We start from the raw sequence: 17,721 nt of genomic DNA on the forward strand, positions 1-17,721 counted from the left end.
AGTATATGTATCTCCTCCTCCTCCTCCTCCTCCTACTACTACTACTGAGGTATCGTTTAAAATATGAATATCTGATTACCTTTGTCCCATAGCCAATGTTCTACTGTACATTTTCTTAACGCGAATCACTCTTTCCTTTTGAAGAAGTATTTATTTGGACAAAATAGGGACATTTAGTGACGACTAGTGTTTACTAGGTATTAGAACTGATTCAGTCTGAGTTCTATGAATCTGGTGTTCGGATTGCTGTTATTAAGGTTGGGCATTTTGGACCGATGCATATATGTGCCTGGTCCTACGTTGTAGCTGACTGACTGTACTTTTGTTTATTATTATCACTATTATTTATTTATTTGTTCTCCATTCTCGGTCGTGCCAGGGCATTTGGGGGCTGACGGACTGATTTTCAACTATAACTAGGTTAAACCGAAGTGACATATTATATAGCTCCTTTTTTGCAATTAGTTTGTATACCTTGAATAAGCAACAGTAGTACATCTTAAATTCGATGCTAGGTATATTTTCACTTTTATTCAAGAGATGCCCATTTAGTAATTCATTATTGTAACTTGCACCTACATCTGTCCTAAGTCTCTTGTCCTTTAGTGGTGTTTATTATCAGTAGAACCAATTTTATCTATTTTTGTAGCTTGATAAAAAAATAAATAGTTAATTATTTAAAAGGAATTTTGTATAAAAAAACTCGGTCACATTTTAGTTTGATGTGTACTAATTGTTGTTTTTTTCTGTCTCTACAGGGGTTATGTAAATATTTCATCTTCAGAAATATATCCATCAGGTTTTACTATTCTCATCGAATCCATAAATCAAGAATTAGGACAAAACGACACTAATTCAGTTCACTCTACTACTATGTGCCATTTATTCAGTGCCACGTACAACTCCACTATTTTTCCTTTAAAGGTTACGATCTTCGAAAACGGTACTAAAGCATCTTCAAATGTTCAAAGATGGAGTCAAATTTCACCAAGTAGAAATAATTCGACATTTCATTCTTTCAATTATACTATTAACTCAACATCATCTACCAATGTTCAATTATTTGATTCACATTATCGTAACAACAACATAGCCAGAAGAGTGAAACGCTGTAAGTCATCATTTACTGGTTCTAGTTTATTCTTAGAGAATTTTTATTTGACTTATTTCTAAACATAAAATACAACATTTATCTGTGTAGTTGACTTTAATTAGACTGAATCAACCTAGCTTATCTGTTTCATGGTATTATGAAAACTAGTTACACTATGTACTCGAAAAAGCTTGCAATTCATCAAGTTTTTATAACTTCCTTTAATTTACATAAATTACGGTGAAATTAGGTGGAGTAATGATACTCCATAGTTACCCAGACATAGTTAGAACACCCCACAAATAAACCCACCGTTTGAAAGTCGACACATTCAATTAATAACCTACCAATTCATTGAATGATGGTAAATATGAAAGTGGGAAAATAAGAGAGTAACAACTTAGTGTTTGCATGACTCAACACAGGATTTGATTGTATGAAAATTTATACAAATCAAAACAATAAATCGGTTTTATATAGTTTGGAAAGCTGGCTTGTGCTTTTAGGCTAAACATTACGTGTGTTTTGTCGACTTTGATCTAGACATATACACCTAGTTTATGTAAATAGATATGGTCTTGTAACGTTGTATCTGTCACTACTGGTATACTAACATCATTTTGTGTCGTCACGCAATCTTCGTAGGCTCATCTTATTTCGAAAAATGTATAAAATAAAATATAGCAAGAGTTTTTGGTATGCACAACAAATACTGAAGTTGTTGGTTTTACTGAATTTCATATTATCTGAAATTTTCGTTCATTGGGTGAGAGTAAGCAACCTTGTCTGACACCGGTCTTTACTTCGAACGACTTTGTCAACTGTCCGCCATGCACGATTCTGCAGTTTAATCCATCGTAGGAATTCCGTATGATGTTGACTATCTTCTGAAGCACGCCGTAGTATCGAGGAAGCTTCCATAGTGTTCTGTCCACGCTATCAAATGCCTTTTCGTAGTCAATTAAGTTGATGTAGAGTGATGAATTCTATTCAATTGATTGTTCCACAATGGTCCGTAGTGTTGCGATTTGGTTTGTACACGATCTATCCTTACGGAATCCTGCCTGTTGGTCTCGAAGTTGGGCGTCTACGCAGTCCTTCATTCTGTTTAACAATACCCTGTTGAAGACTTTTCCCGGTATTGAGAGAAGAGTGATGTCCCTGTAGTTATCACAGTTGCTGAGATCGCCTTTCTTCGGTATTTTGATCAGAAGTTCTTCTTTCCAGTCTTTGGGTACTTGTTCCTCATCCCAAATCTTAACCTTATAAAGGCTCTCTACTCGAACACAACTGGTAGAGTGAGAGCTTATGGCGAACTGTCATCAGAATTGATTACATCAAGTGGTGTTCGTCAGGGCTGCCCACTCTCCCCATTCTTGTTCAACTTTGTGGTCGACGTACATTTAGAGATAACACTCTCCTCATCTAAATTTCCAGGGGTTGAACTTGTACCGGGAGGTTCACTTGTTGACTTAGAATATGCTGATGACATAGTTTTATTTGGTAAAGATGCTGACAAAATGCAGTCTTATGACCACCCTATGCAACAATGCAAGCATGTTCGGGATGCGATTCTCCCCCTCGAAATGCAAAATGTTGCTTCAGGATTGGGTTGCTTTGACACCCGAACTAATGATAGAGAGTGAAGTAACTGAGCGTCTCGATCGCTTCACTTATCTTGGAAGTCTCATCAGCCCTTGTGGTCTGGTGTGTGACGAAATCTCAGCACGGATACAGAAGGCTCGACTAGCTTTTGCCAACTTGCGTCATTTGTGGCGTAGGCGAGATATCCGTCTATCAACCAAAGGACGTGTTTACTGCGCAGCAGTTCGTCCCGTCCTACTTTATGGCAGTGAAACATGACCGGTAAGAGTAGAGGATATTCGTAGGTTACTAGTATTTGATCATAGGTGTCTTCGAAACATTGCTCGTATATCATGGGACCATCGAGTAAGTAACACAGTTGTTAGGAAACGGGTACTAGGTAAGGATGACAAATCAATTGATGAAGTAGTGAAACTTCATCAGTTGAGATGGCTGGGACACGTGTTACGTATGCCCAACCACCGACTGCCTCGACGAGCGATGTTCAATGGTATTGGAGTAGGTTGGAAGAAAGCTAGGGGTGGCCAGACCAAAACATGGCACAAGTCCATGAAGTCACTGCCAAGTGGACTGAGCCATGTTGGTAGGTGTAGACTACCTGGTTGGGGACCACGAGATGATAGCAACCGATGGTTAGAGACCCTGAATGGAATGGCTCAAAATCGTTTGCAATGGTGCAGGTGCATCCATTCTTTATGTTCTACCAAATTCTAATCTTCTGAATTCTTCATGTCCCTTTCTTTTTTCTCTTTCCAAATTTATTTCACTGGATTATACTCTTTGAATAACATCTCCAAACACTAATCTTCCCGATTACTGCTCATACTCTTATTACCTCTACAACTACGGGATTTGAATCGACAACTGCATCTCTGTGCTAATGTGGTGTGGCAACTCGAACTGGTGTACGTACGTACGAAGTTCTACGTTGTTACTGACTGACTGACCAAATCTTATTGAAGAGAATGTGGAGTATCCTTGCAGTTGCCGCTACGTCTGATTTTAGTGCCTCTGCTGGAATGTTGTCTGGTCCTGCTGCTTTGCCGCTCTTGATTTGCCTGATGGCCATGCTTACCTCTTCAATTGTTGGCGAGACAACATCGATTGGGAGGTCCGTGAGTGCTGCTTCGATGTTGGGTGGGTTCAGTGGGGCTGGTTGGTTCAAGAGTTCTTTGAAGTGTTCTACCCACCTGCTTCGTTGCTGTTCAATGTTGGTGATTACCTTGCCTTCCTTGCTTTTCACTGGTCGTTCTGGTTTACGGTGATTTCCAGAGAGTTTCTTTGTTGTGTCATACGGTTCTCTCATGTTTCCTTCTCTTGCAGCTTATAGTGGTCAGGAGACCAAAGAGACACCAAATAGAACTATGTCATCGGCATATTCTAGGTCAAAAAGTGAGTCTCCTGGTAGAAGTTCAACCCCTGGAAATTTAGATGAGGAGAGTGTTATCTCCAAAAGCACGTCAACGACAAAGTTGAACAAGAATGGGGAAAGTGGAAAGCCCTGACGAACACCACTTGATGTAATCTATTCTGATGACAGTTCGCCATAAGCTCTCACTCGGCCAGTTTTGTTCGAATAGAGATCCTTTATAAGGTTAATATACTTCTTTGGTACTCCTTTCAATGACAAACACTGCCATAGAACCTCACGATCAACAGAGTCAAATGCCGCCTTAAGGTCGAGAAATACTACGATTGTAGGGCGTCTGAATGTGTGTCTATGTTCTAGGACCTGACGTAGTGTGAATGTCTGGTCTATACAGCCACGTCCAGATCGGAAACCAGCCTGGTTTTCCCTAGTCTATTCTTCACGAGCTTTAGTTAGGCGTCGAAGTATTATTGAAGCTAATACTTTAGACACTATATTAGTCAAACTGGTTTTTCTGTGATTGTCACAAGAGGACTTTTGTCCTTTCTTATAGACTGGCATAATCAGTGATTGAGACCAGTCAGATTAATCTACTTACGTGAGGAAATACGAACAGTGAATGAACAATACACTGTAATAGGGAGATTATAATATCAAGTGTGTAGTGTAACTAGTAACAGCAAATAATTGTTTATTTCTACAAGATGTATTTATATTTCCTCACGGATTCAATGCTTAAAAGACTCAATTCATCTATGAACAGAAATAACAATAGTTTTGCAAGAGTAATTATATGACCAATACTATTAATTTTCACCCATTCATAATATTAATGCACTCTACAAGATCTGTAGTTTGGAATAAGAAGGATTTATGAAATATTGTGTTCTCTCTGAGGTCGGTTGTTCAGTCGTGAAGCTTTTATTATCTGATGCTGCTTAGAATTACAATAAAACCTTTACGATTATATCATCCAGCTCAAAGGAAACTAAATCCGTTTATGTATTGCCAGATGCAGACAAGTTTTATCAGTGAAATAATATTTTAAAATCAATTACAAGTCATGAATATAAATATTATGGTCATATTGAACGGTTCAACATATTGCTTATACGTCCTAATTCGATGTAATGTAAAATGAGACAACAGGTAAAAGGTATGTATGTCCACCGCTTGAAGTTTTTACGTAATACATATGTGTAGCCTTTAGTCGTCCATCTGGATCTTGTGGTGTTTTCTGCGGTCTGGAGTTTTCTCTTTACTGGCCTCCAAGTGTCCTGCCAACACTGTGCTTTTGATGCACTGAAATCCTTCACTCTATCCGACAATTGTTGCAACGCCGACATCGCGTCCCGCTACATACTACTTACAAACATTCTTATGAGTAGCATCCACTACAGTAGTTCCTCATGAGCTTTGAATAACAGAAGTGAGCTACCATTAACTCTTATAAAATAGCTGTGTAGTCCATAATGTAGTGACTGATCATACAGCGGCTAAGCGTTCATCTTACTTAAACTTCATCTGTTGTGTGGTAAATTTGGATTTCGCTCCACATACTTTGATTTCAACAACCGAATATTATCACACTAACCGTCACCTAAACAATACAACTCCAAGTTGAACACATACATTTAGATTTATTGGTGTATAAAATGTGAGGACTTGTAACATAGTTGTTGAGTTACATCTCTCTAAGTATACAATATTCATAATTTCACGTTAATAAATGTAATTAATTCTATCGGTAACATGATTTATGCAACATTGTCACTTATCATGTGTTTACTACACTGGGGCATAACAATATTGTTGATTTGAGAAAATGTCTGAGAAAAACTACCTTACTATACTTTGTTTATGAAACTATTTACAATCAAAGTAATAATGATAATAACAAATTTTTAGATTGTGGCATATATTGAAGATATGTTTTGACTTATTTTACTCGTGATAAATAATGATCAGTTAATTTTTTATTTACCTTAGATTTATAGTCAAATAAGATCTGAATTCATTGCCAATCGTTAAAATCATTTACATATTGTGATATTAAAATTTATTTATCTTACAAACCAAGATATTATCGCTTATAAATAATCAGCTAACACAGTTACTTAAATACACCATGTGTAGTATCATAACATTTAAATACTGAATTAAATCAGTTAGTCATATGCAACGTAGAATCTGGGATATATGTGTGTTGGTTCTAGATCCCACTAATTCAGTAATACGGTAAGATACCAGGGTAGTACATACGGTAACAGCATTAGTGTTAGCAGAAAAGATTGGGTATAAAAAACGTAACTTAAGGAGACATAATGAATTTGTGGAAGGAAAAAATACAAGGTAATTTTTTCGAACTCAAGGGAAACTCGCAGAGACCACTTACGACTTAAAATAATTCCAAGTTTCACAAAAAAACTACAAGGAATAATTAACAAGAAAATATTCGGGAGATCCAGAAAACTCCTCGAAAAAAGTCAACAAAGGCTCAGAGAACTCTGAAAAGCATCTTATTCAATCAGCATTCACTAGACGTTTTGCCAGAAAAATCTAAAAAAATGAAAATTCACGTGTCGAGTTTCTGATTGGATGATTACCTACACTGCTACTATGTTTAATAGCGTTCCAGAATATACCAGAAACTCAAGGTCATCTAAAATACCGTGGAAACCCTAAATTTTCTATACATAAACGAATCTTGGGGTAAAGCGTTTCTCTCATATTTCGCGCCTTTCATCTCGTGTTCAGATCGCTGTGTAGATTTAGCCTGGGGTTGATATGCTTGAATGCTATTACGAGTTCACCTTACTCGGTTAAACGGAACGAAGTTCAAACATACAGTGACACGATAGGCTATTCTAATCCGTTGTCCCCGGCCCTGCTAACTAGATCAAGAAGTCTTGATGAGACATAGAGAATGTATTCTATAAGCACCCAGAAAATACGAGGTCACTAAGCACACAAATCAAGCTTATTTATACGATGATAGAAACGCCCTTGGAAGAGCCACAATAAGCTTACTAAAAAGTCCGTCAATCAATGACAGTTAAGGATTTCCGAGCGCGAAATGTAAGCTGTAGGTCAACTTAGCGTCTCTTGGCGCGAAAACATAAAATCCAAATTTTGAGAATAAAATTGCAAAATTAGGACCTTTTCTAAGTGAGTTCTGGGGATCTAACGTCCACAACAGGGGGCTACTAGAAGAGCTTAGGAACCGAATATAGCCTTCAATTAGAAGACTTATTAGAAAACCAGTATGTTTTTGCCTATATTAATAAACAGCTAGAAGTAAAATTTCAGAGATAACTTAGAAAATCTGAAACACGTACATTTAACCACAAGAATAAAAGAATAATTGTGTAAGTCTTTCGACTATTCGATTCACTGAGTTTACTCCCAGATAGTTCGGGACAAACTGACTAGGGCGATCGACCAAGGCGAATAATACAGTTATGTTGTTAGCTATTTATCGTCTATCCGCAGCTCATCTACTAATTTTCAAGTTAATTTATGGTGGTGATCAGCTTACAATCAGTAGTAGTTTGCTAGTTCAAACTCCGTTTCATCTGATTGTGCTGAAAAAACCGATTAATAACTCTTATGCAATTGAAGCTCAGTTTAAATAAACTTGTACTTAGTAAATGTTGATTTTTTAACGTGTTACGAGAAGCTCTTATTTTTATCTGTGACGATTTAACAATTAAAAGAAGTAATCACTTCCTTGTAATAATATAATGGGAAAATAAGTTTATGAGATATTTCCATAAGTGTTTAACCTTTTCATAAGTGTTAATATTACTTTCTCACTTAAAAGTAATTTACTATCACTTAAAGTGAAGTGTTGCTAATCAAACGTGTACTTTTTGTTTCTTCATAAAATCTTTTCTCATTACAGCCTCTATATCAATGACAAATACCGTAAGTACTCTAATATTTATATGTATGGTGTATCTGTGTAGTATTGTGTGTTTAAAAAAAAACTCGCTAATATTTGGTTATAATTATCAAGTAATTCACATGTTGTACAACATATGAAGTAATCAGTCCTCACGTGTTCAAAAATATAACATATAATATATTCATATGTTTTTACTTACATAATCGCTTGCTCCGCCATTTGATTATAGACGATATAATCAATATATATTAGGTGATTGTATTTATGCGATCAGTCAGATATTCATCAATCTCATTTCTCATACTACATTACCAGCAATACGGTTGAAGCATATGAATATGATCGAAGAGAACTGAGTTGAAATACCATTGGCAGTAAGTATTGTAGTGAACGAGAACACCAGTGGGGACAACCAAATATTACGGAATATCTTGGTAAAATCTGACAACCATACAGTAAGACTTCATCTGCAAAACATCCAACAATTGTGTCGAACTTTGTTGTTCCTTCGTTTCCATGCCAATCACTCTCTGTTATCTTTCCCTCCTCTTCGATTTTTTCAACGTTCTACCGTGAGGCATTCAACTTTGAACTGATAATATATACTATTTATATCTGTCGACATCAGTCCCGACCGTTGTTGCTACCTTGACGTGGTGGTCGGGCTTGCCTATTGTGGTGAAGCAACCGAACTATACTGGCTGGAACAACCGTTCCTTAAGGTCCTACCATGTCAGACAGGTCGGTTGAAGAGCGGTAAGACTAAAAGCAACAAACCCAAGGTCCGAAGGCGAAGTCGTACTGCTGACTGTACAGAGGTGTGACAGCAGTAAGGTGTTTCCTTCAGACAACCAGCATGACAGCGATGCTGCCTTCCCACAAGGAGGGGTGGGGTTAGAAAAGGTCGACCCTAAAAATGCACACCTCGCCTGATCCCACGGATATCCGTCTCCGGCGGTAATGTCTCAACAAGTACGGAGCCAACACAAAAATTACCCATAAAAAGGTCGTGTGTGACCGACCTCAAGCAGTTGTCTCTTGGGCACTGCGGTCACGCTCTCAGGTCACTAAGACCACCTCTAATCCAATTTCCTTTTCAGGTACCTCCAGAAGAACCCTTCCACGGTGTGGGCAACCGGGAAGTGATAACTACCTTCATGCCTCTAACAGCACTCAAGACCACTGCATTCATAATCAACCTCACTCTTCAATTCCTATTATTCCTCCTACATCGACTTTCAACTCTAAACTTCCTCTTTCGGCTTCCCCCTCAAGTGTCACCGTAGCCAACGATTCTAGTGCTCAAAACACTGTTCCAGGTCTACTGAAACCTCGCTCCAAACTACACATTGGAGCCCTATGTCAAATCGGTCAGGAGGCTTCCTTGGCTAAAACCCTAGAATCTCGTACCATTGATGTATGCTGTGTCTCTGAAACACGCATACAGGATCTCAGTGTGGTCATTCACTCGACCTCACCTCGGCAAAACGGAGGGCCAACGAGATACACCCTCCGTGTATCTGGTGACCCGATGGCCAGTTATCGTGGACTGGCAGGTGTAGGCATAGCACTGAGCATGAGGGCGGAACAAGCACTGCTAGAGTGGATCCCCGTCAACAGTCGTCTATGTACTGTTCGGCTAAACGGCTCCGTAAGAACTCGGAAGGATAGAGAAACACGTCGTTGCCTTTTCGTCGTTTCTGCCTACGCTCCCACTGACTGCAGCTTAGATGAAGTGAAAGATGAATTTTACAGAAAGCTGTCCGAACTTCTTCAGGAAGCTAAACGTTCAGACATAGTACTCGTAGGGGGTGACTTTAATGCCCAGATAGGTAGTTTAAACCAAACAGTAAGGCATTTAGGTGAATATTTTAGTATTCCAGCACAGCAAACATATAATGGTGATCGTCTGCTGCAACTGTGCTCAGACAATCGTTTATTTTTAGCAAACACAAATTTTAAGCATAAGGAGAGACATCGTCTAAGATGGCGACCCCCTACACCAAACCAACGATGGACTCAAATAGACCATATTGCCATCAGTCATCGTTGGAGAGGGTCGGTAGAAGATTGTCGCTCATTCTGGAGTACCTGCTTGGACTCCGACCATACCCTAATACGGGCACGCATCTGCTTGCGCCTCACTGGACGCAAAAAAGCCACATTAAAAAGACCTATTAGAACTGAATTGAGTAACGAGAAAACCAAAAATAGGTTCCAAGAACAACTGAGTTCACAATTAGGTAGTTCTGAAATAGAGGCTGACCCAGATGTTGCTTGGAAAGACATACAAGCAGTTGTGGAAACAGCAGTGACATCTATTAGTGACTTAAACCACAGAATTACAAAGAACCAGTGGATTTCTTCAAAGTCTATCACATTGATGGATTCTCGCAAACTCGTCCCAACAGGTTCCGAACATGATGAAGAGCGACAACAAATCAGATCTAGGTTAAGAAAAAGTCTAAGAAACGACCGTGAGCAGTGGTGGACAACGAAAGCAAAAAAGATGGAAAAGGCGGCGACTGTAGGGAACACAAGACAGCTTTACAGACTAATAAAAGAAACTGGAATTAATAAGTCAAGCGTAAGTGAGATTATTTCGGAAAAAGACGATACTCTCATCTACTCCCAGTCCAGACGTTTAGAACGATGGGCGGAACACTTTAGGGAACAGTTCAGCTGGCCTTCAGCGACTCTACAACTACCCTCCATCCCCAGACAATGTGAATGGAACATTGAAGTACGTCCCCCAACTCTAGCTGAAGTTCAAAATGCTATAGTTAGTCTGAAACGAGGAATGGCAGCTGGTCCAGATGGATTGGCTCCAGAGGTCTTTAAGGATGGTGGTCCAATTTTAGCGATTAGGTTGACTAATATTTTAGCTAAGATCTGGGAGTTAGACGTTATCCCATCTGGCTGGTCACAATCACTTATCGTTCCAATATATAAGAGAGAGTAAAATCATCCTGTGACAACCACAGAGGGATTAGTTTAACTAATATAGCATCTAAAATACTAGCTTCAATAATTATTGGGCGCCTAACTAAGACTCGTGAATTGCAAACACGAGAGAATCAAGCTGGCTTCAGACCTGGTTGTGGCTGCGTCGACCACATATTCACCATTCGTCAGGTTCTAGAACATAGGCATACTTATCGGCGTCTGACAGTGGTGGTCTTTCTTGACTTAAAATCAGCATTTGACTCTGTAGACCGCGAGATTCTGTGGCAGTGTCTGTCATTGAAAGGTGTACCTCAGAAGTACATAAACCTTGTGAAGGCTTGTTGGGGACGATAGATCCCCAAAACTCAAATTTTTGTAATTTACTTATCGATTAAATGTGCAGATAGGTCAATTGATGAACTATCGATTAAATGTACAAATAGGTCAATTGATGAACTATCGATTAAATGTTCAAATAGCAGTCAATTGTTGATTAATGTTCAAAAATCCTCTATGACAATATCGATTGTAAATAATTGTATAAATACGCTTGACTTGTATGCTTGATCTGATCTGACTGCCTGACTTGTTATCTGCTGTTTGTCTGTAGAATACACTTTCTACACCTTACCCAGACTTCTTGATCGAGTTAGCAGAGTTGGGGACAACGGACCAGAATAGACTATCGGGATTCTGAATCCTTGATCCGATCGATAAGTCACTGTCATATAATCGCATGTCACTTTGAGCCATAACAATTGGCGACGGGGTAAAAAAAAAAGAACAATCCAAAGTCAGCCTTCAGCGTCCAGATTTGTCATCAGTGTCCTTCAGCAACATTGGTCATTAATCAAACAGTAATTTACATTACCGGTGCTGAATAAAAAAAATGACTCTCCCTTCCGATCGAGTACAGCTGCTATTTGAAAGACAGTTGGAGTTTTTAGTCAAATTACGCACGCAGCTGTTAAATCACTCATGCTTTGGAGATGCAACGGAAGTGGATGGATTGATCTCTCAACTGCACACAGAGCTGGAAAATGTTTGCAGCCCCAATGAATCCCCGATAAACCGTATTTCAAACGGTACAACAGTCACTCAAGATTCGCCCAGTGGTCCAGTCCTCTCCATTCCAGAAACATGCTCGGTAATGGACTCGAACTCCATTATCTCCAAAACATCATGTGCAGACGGTGACTTATCCAGCTCACAAACACACTCCCTGGTAAATGCTCATAGAATTGTCGCAATAACCACCCATGAAACACAAAACAAATCGAGCAGTACACTGAATACAACTGCTTCAAATGGTTCTCATCAGTCTGCGACGGATGTTTTTGACAAATCATATTATCAAGATTCTCTTTTACCAGAAAATATGTCAGATGCATCAAATGATGATCAAAAACTTAATACAATTTTGATAGATGCTAATTACCTTGATGATCCATTATCTACAAATAAGATTCCAAATAAATTTGGTCACAATATTTCAGAAGAATTAAACTTCGAACACCTCATATCAAGTGTCGTTCAGCCTCAAGACTTAGTCACTTTCAGTCAATTCTCTGTTCAGTGCGATAAATATGTCTTAAATAAATTCAAGTTAATTATAACGTGAGCACATGAGGATCCAACACTGTTTCGTGGGGGAGGATGGACCTGGAAAACTTAAAATCCGGATATCAACTCCGGATCTTCTAAAAAGGGGAGGAGTGTTGGGGACGATAGATCCCCAAAACTCAAATTTTTGTAATTTACTTATCGATTAAATGTGCAGATAGGTCAATTGATGAACTATCGATTAAATGTACAAATAGGTCAATTGATGAACTATCGATTAAATGTTCAAATAGCAGTCAATTGTTGATTAATGTTCAAAAATCCTCTATGACAATATCGATTGTAAATAATTGTATAAATACGCTTGACTTGTATGCTTGATCTGATCTGCCTGCCTGACTTGTTATCTGCTGTTTGTCTGTAGAATACACTTTCTACACCTTACCCAGACTTCTTGATCGAGTTAGCAGAGTTGGGGACAACGGACCAGAATAGACTATCGAGATTCTGAATCCTTGATCCGATCGATAAGTCACTGTCATATAATCGGCTGTCTCTTTGAGACATAACAAGGCTCTTTACTCGAACACTACTAGTCGAGTCAGGGCTTATGGAGAACTGTCATCTACTTTTGCAACCTCAAGTGGTGTCCGTCAAGGCTGTCCATTTTCTCCATTTTTGTTTAACTTCATCATAGACCTATTGATGGAAATAACCTTCTCGTCGACTGAGTTCTCGTGTATTGATCTCCTACCAGGAGGTCCACTTATCGACTTAGAATACGCAGATGACATAGTCCTGTTTGGTGAGGACGCTGGTAAAATGCAGAGTCTTTTGGTAGCACCGAGCGACAATGCCAGAATGTTTGGAATGCGCTCCTCCCCCCCTCAAATGCAAGTTGTTACTTCAGGACTGGTCTGCATCAACACCTGAACTAAGGATAGGGAGTGAAGTAGTCGAACGCGTTGACAACCTCACTTATCTTGGAAGTCTGATCAGCCCTAATGAGTTGGTGTCTGACGAAATCTCAACACGGATTCGAAAAGCTCGCTTGGCTTTTGCCAACTTACGTCACCTATGGCGAAGGCAAGATATCCGTCTATCAATAAAAGGGCGAGTATACTGCGCGGCAGTCCGTTTTGTTTTACTTTACGGCAGCGAAACATGGCCATTAAGAGTAGAAGACACTCGTAAGCTACTAGTATTTGACCACAGATGCCTTAGAAATATTGCTGGCATCTACTGGGATTACTGGGTAAGTAATAGTGAGGTTAGATGCAGGGTATTATGGAATGATGGTAAATCAGTTGATGAGGTTGTGAATCTTCATCGACTGAGATGGTTAAGCCACCTATTGCGTATGCCTGAGCACCGATTACCACGATGTGCAATGCTAATCGATGTTGGGGATTGTTGGAAGAAAGTTAGGGGCGGCCAAACCAAAACGTGGCATCAGTGTTTGGAATCACTAACTTCTAGTCTGAGCCATGTTGATAGATGCAGACTACTTGGTTGGGGTTCGCGTGACTATCGTAACCAATGGTTGGAGACTCTTGGTGACATGGTTCAGAATCGATCACAATAGCGTAGGTGTATACACTCTCTGTCTTCCCTTAAACTAAGAGATTAAAATTACTTCATATCTTTCTTTCTACGAACTAATTCTTTCTTCCTGTACTATATCCTTATATGCAATCTTCCTCCTATATATTACCACCTTTGACCTAACCACTGCTATGAATCCGGTGTTCATCTTGCTGTGCTAATGCGGTATGGCAACCTGGACCGATGCATATATGTGCCTGGTCCTTCGTTGTAGCTGACTGACTGTCTGTCGACATCAGTAGCACACACCACAGTAGAAGAACAGTCCAAAAATAACCAATATCATCAATGAATAAAAAGCATAAAACAATATTAAATTTCAAAATTTATTAATAATGAACTATTGTAATTATTTTAGAGCATTGTAGTATACACTGCTGAATGAAGTAGATGAATTTCTATAAATGTCAATAATATGATGTGGTCAGAAAACTGAATAGTGCGTAATCGTGATAGATTGCGCCTACAAGAGATCAGAGTATTTTACTTGAAATAGTTACGTTTGGATTGAAAGTATAAAACTTTCCCATAGTAGATGTAACGTCACTTTCATAAAATATATTTAAGAGATATCATTTAGTTAAAACAACTATGCAATAGTATGCTCATTAAAAAAGCATATTTCCCTGGTATATTTATTCGAATGACAATCGGTACAATCAGTTTTTATCGGTTTGAAAATAATAGGTAACGATTTACCGTGATTGTTCTCAACCCTCTATACATGCATTTTAGAATCTCTAGGAATTTGATACATCAAAGATTTAAAAGCAACCTTGTGTACTTGACGATATGTAAATCTATTCACTACAATGAGGGTTGTTCACATTCTTTGCTACGATTTGTTTCTCTTTATAAATTCCAGTCAATTTTGGATACATTACATGTTTTCCATCCCGGTGAATCGCAGCCATATGTGGTGGAGTTGTTTATGGTTGTGGATGAAACTATGGTAAGATAATGGATATTTTCACTAAATGATTACCTGAATACAGTTTCAGATAAAATAAATGGTTCAGTGATATTTAATTAGTGAGAAATTTTTTAACAAAATAACTTATTCATACTGGTGTGTGTTCCATGATGAAATTTAGTTCCATTGTTTCCCCCTAATAATAAGCTTCTTGTTTTCTTCCTAGTACAAAATTCAAATATGGCTGCCTCCTTAGATGTAACTTTTAAATTTTCAATCCATCTTTTTCTGTCGTACAATATTTTTCTTCACAGAACCGTTAGCAGTCTTCACATGTTTCTGCCAACTTACGTCATCTATGGCAAAGGAGAGATATCCGTCTAGCAATTAAAGGATGAGTATACTGCGCAGCAGTTCGTTTTTTTTTTACTTTACAGGTGCGAAACGTGGCCCTTAAGAGTAGAAAATGCACGTAAGCTACTAGTATTCGATCACAAATGCCTGAGAAATATTGCTGGCGTCTGCTGGGATTACTGGGTAAGTAATAGTGAGGTTAAACACAGGGTATTAAGAAATGGTGATAAATCAGTTGATGAGGTTGTGAATCTTCATCGACTGAGATGGTTGAGACACGTGTTATGCGCATGCCTGAACACCGATTACCACGACGCACAATACTGACTAGTGTTGGGGATGGCTGGAAGAAAGTTAAGAGTGGTCAAACCGAGACGTGTCATTAACCCATAAATTCACTAACTTCAGGTATGATCCATGTTGGCAGATGCAGACTACTTGGTTGAGGTTTGTGCGACTATCGTAACCAATGGTTAGGGACTCTTGGTGACATGGCTCAGAATTGATCACAATGGCTTAGGTGTATACGCTCTTCAAGTTTCCTTAAATCGTGAGATTAAAATTACTTTATACCTTTCTTACTATGATCTAATTTTTTCTCCCTGTATTATATCCTTATATGCAATCTTTTTTCTATATATTGCTAACATCGGAGTAACTGCTTCTATGAATTTGGCGTTCATCTTCTTGTGCTAATGAAGTATGACATCTTGGACCGATGCATATGTGTGTCTGGTCCTACGTTGTAGCTGACCGACTGTAATTTTCATAAATCTAACTTTTACTATCTTGGCATTTTTTTGTCCAGGATGTTTGTTTAGGCTACCCTAGACATGTCCCCAAACCAGTCAGTTGTGTATAACTGAAGCGATTTATTTTTGTCAACATATAAGAAGTGAACACCTAGTTGTTAGACTGAAGTAACTTTGTAATATCGTTTAATTATAGACTGTTAAAAAAACAAAAATGTAAGTGATATTTCAGTCCTATACGAATTGTTTGCACTGTCGTACAGGTAGCACAAACCATTGTTTTACTCATCACAGTTATAATATACATGAGTTGGCGACTAGTTAATTGTATTATTAATTTTTATTTCATTTATCATACATTAAAGCTGATTAGTGGTACTTTGAATTGTTTACATTTTGTTTGTGAACCTTATTCTTTCCGCATATGTTTCCCTTTATTTATTTACATGTTCCACTGTTATGATATAAAGGAAATGGGTTATCATTTTACTTTGATTTTGTTTTATCTCATGTTTTTTTTCATTTTGATTTGTGTAAGCGATGGATCAGTGGTTAAGGCATTGAACTTTCAGCCAATAGATTACAGATTCGAACTGTGGCCCACCTACTTTAGTTTGGGCAAATGATTACTATTACTAATTTTCACACCTAAAGCATGGTTTGAGACCAAGTACACGGATCTGTATCTAGTGATAAGTTGGTTATAATACTAGGCGATGAAAGGTTTAGTTTCGACTCAGACAATTCGATTATAAGATTTCAGTAATTTCATGTAAAGTATGAATGTAAAGTTTACAGCCTAATACCTGTGACAATGACTTCCCAACTGACTTCTCGATTCTCATGATCCATCTGCATTCTGAGCCTCCAACAACCCAGTAGTTAATAATATAATTAAAGCTCTTATTTATGATTATTTGATTTCTAGAAATCAAAGATTATACATAAACTTTGAGTTCCTAAAGTTTTTGGAGACTTTTTCGACAATAATAATCATTGCTTGATTGGAGCTAGACATTAACACCGTTGAACGCCGGCTCAGTGGTTTGCGCGCGTGACCAAAGATCTTGGGTTCGAGTTCCACGTGTGAGATTATGGGTGCGCACTGCTGATGAGTCCCATACTTAGAGGCAACGGACATCCAGTGCTTCCATGTTTTCGGTGGTAGTTTAGCTTAGATTGACCCATGAATTCACCTATTAAAATAATACTGCAATAGTCTTGCCAGTCTGATTAGAAAAGAACAAAATACACCAGTTTATGGGATATACTGGAACTCGATGTTTGGTGTTATTTAAATAAACGTAATTTGAGTATTTCATGGTTTGGTAAATATGTATAGTAAATCTAGTCATATTCTATTTCTCCATTGATAAACTTCGCTCATCATCAAAAACATTTTGATTTCTTGAGTTCGCATGATTTCCATTTATTTATTCATCAATCTAGAGTTGTCTTGGCATGACAGAATCGGACGGTGTCGATACTGACATTTTTTAATTAGTGTAATAAGGAAACAGCTGTGTGAGATGATGGTGATCAGAAAAAACAATGTGTATATTCATGTACAGAGATAGATGAGCGTAAAACCAATTAGTTATTTATTCAGAGGAG

The 17,721-nt window shown here is 38.3% G+C and overlaps 1 protein-coding gene across 1 annotated transcript in view; it reads left to right on the forward strand.

Annotated features, from left to right (window-relative positions):
- Window positions 1–17,721, forward strand: part of MS3_00007543 (uncharacterized protein) — a 93,089-nt gene that overhangs the window by 2,728 nt on the left and 72,640 nt on the right. The window contains exons 5-7 of the mRNA XM_051215834.1: window positions 759–1,111; window positions 7,972–7,994; window positions 14,954–15,040. Coding sequence (XP_051066376.1) covers window positions 759–1,111; window positions 7,972–7,994; window positions 14,954–15,040 — 463 coding nt within the window. The remainder of the gene's footprint in view (window positions 1–758; window positions 1,112–7,971; window positions 7,995–14,953; window positions 15,041–17,721) is intronic.

Source organism: Schistosoma haematobium, chromosome 4 (assembly GCF_000699445.3).
Source record: "Schistosoma haematobium chromosome 4, whole genome shotgun sequence".
Taxonomy (NCBI): domain Eukaryota; kingdom Metazoa; phylum Platyhelminthes; class Trematoda; order Strigeidida; family Schistosomatidae; genus Schistosoma; species Schistosoma haematobium.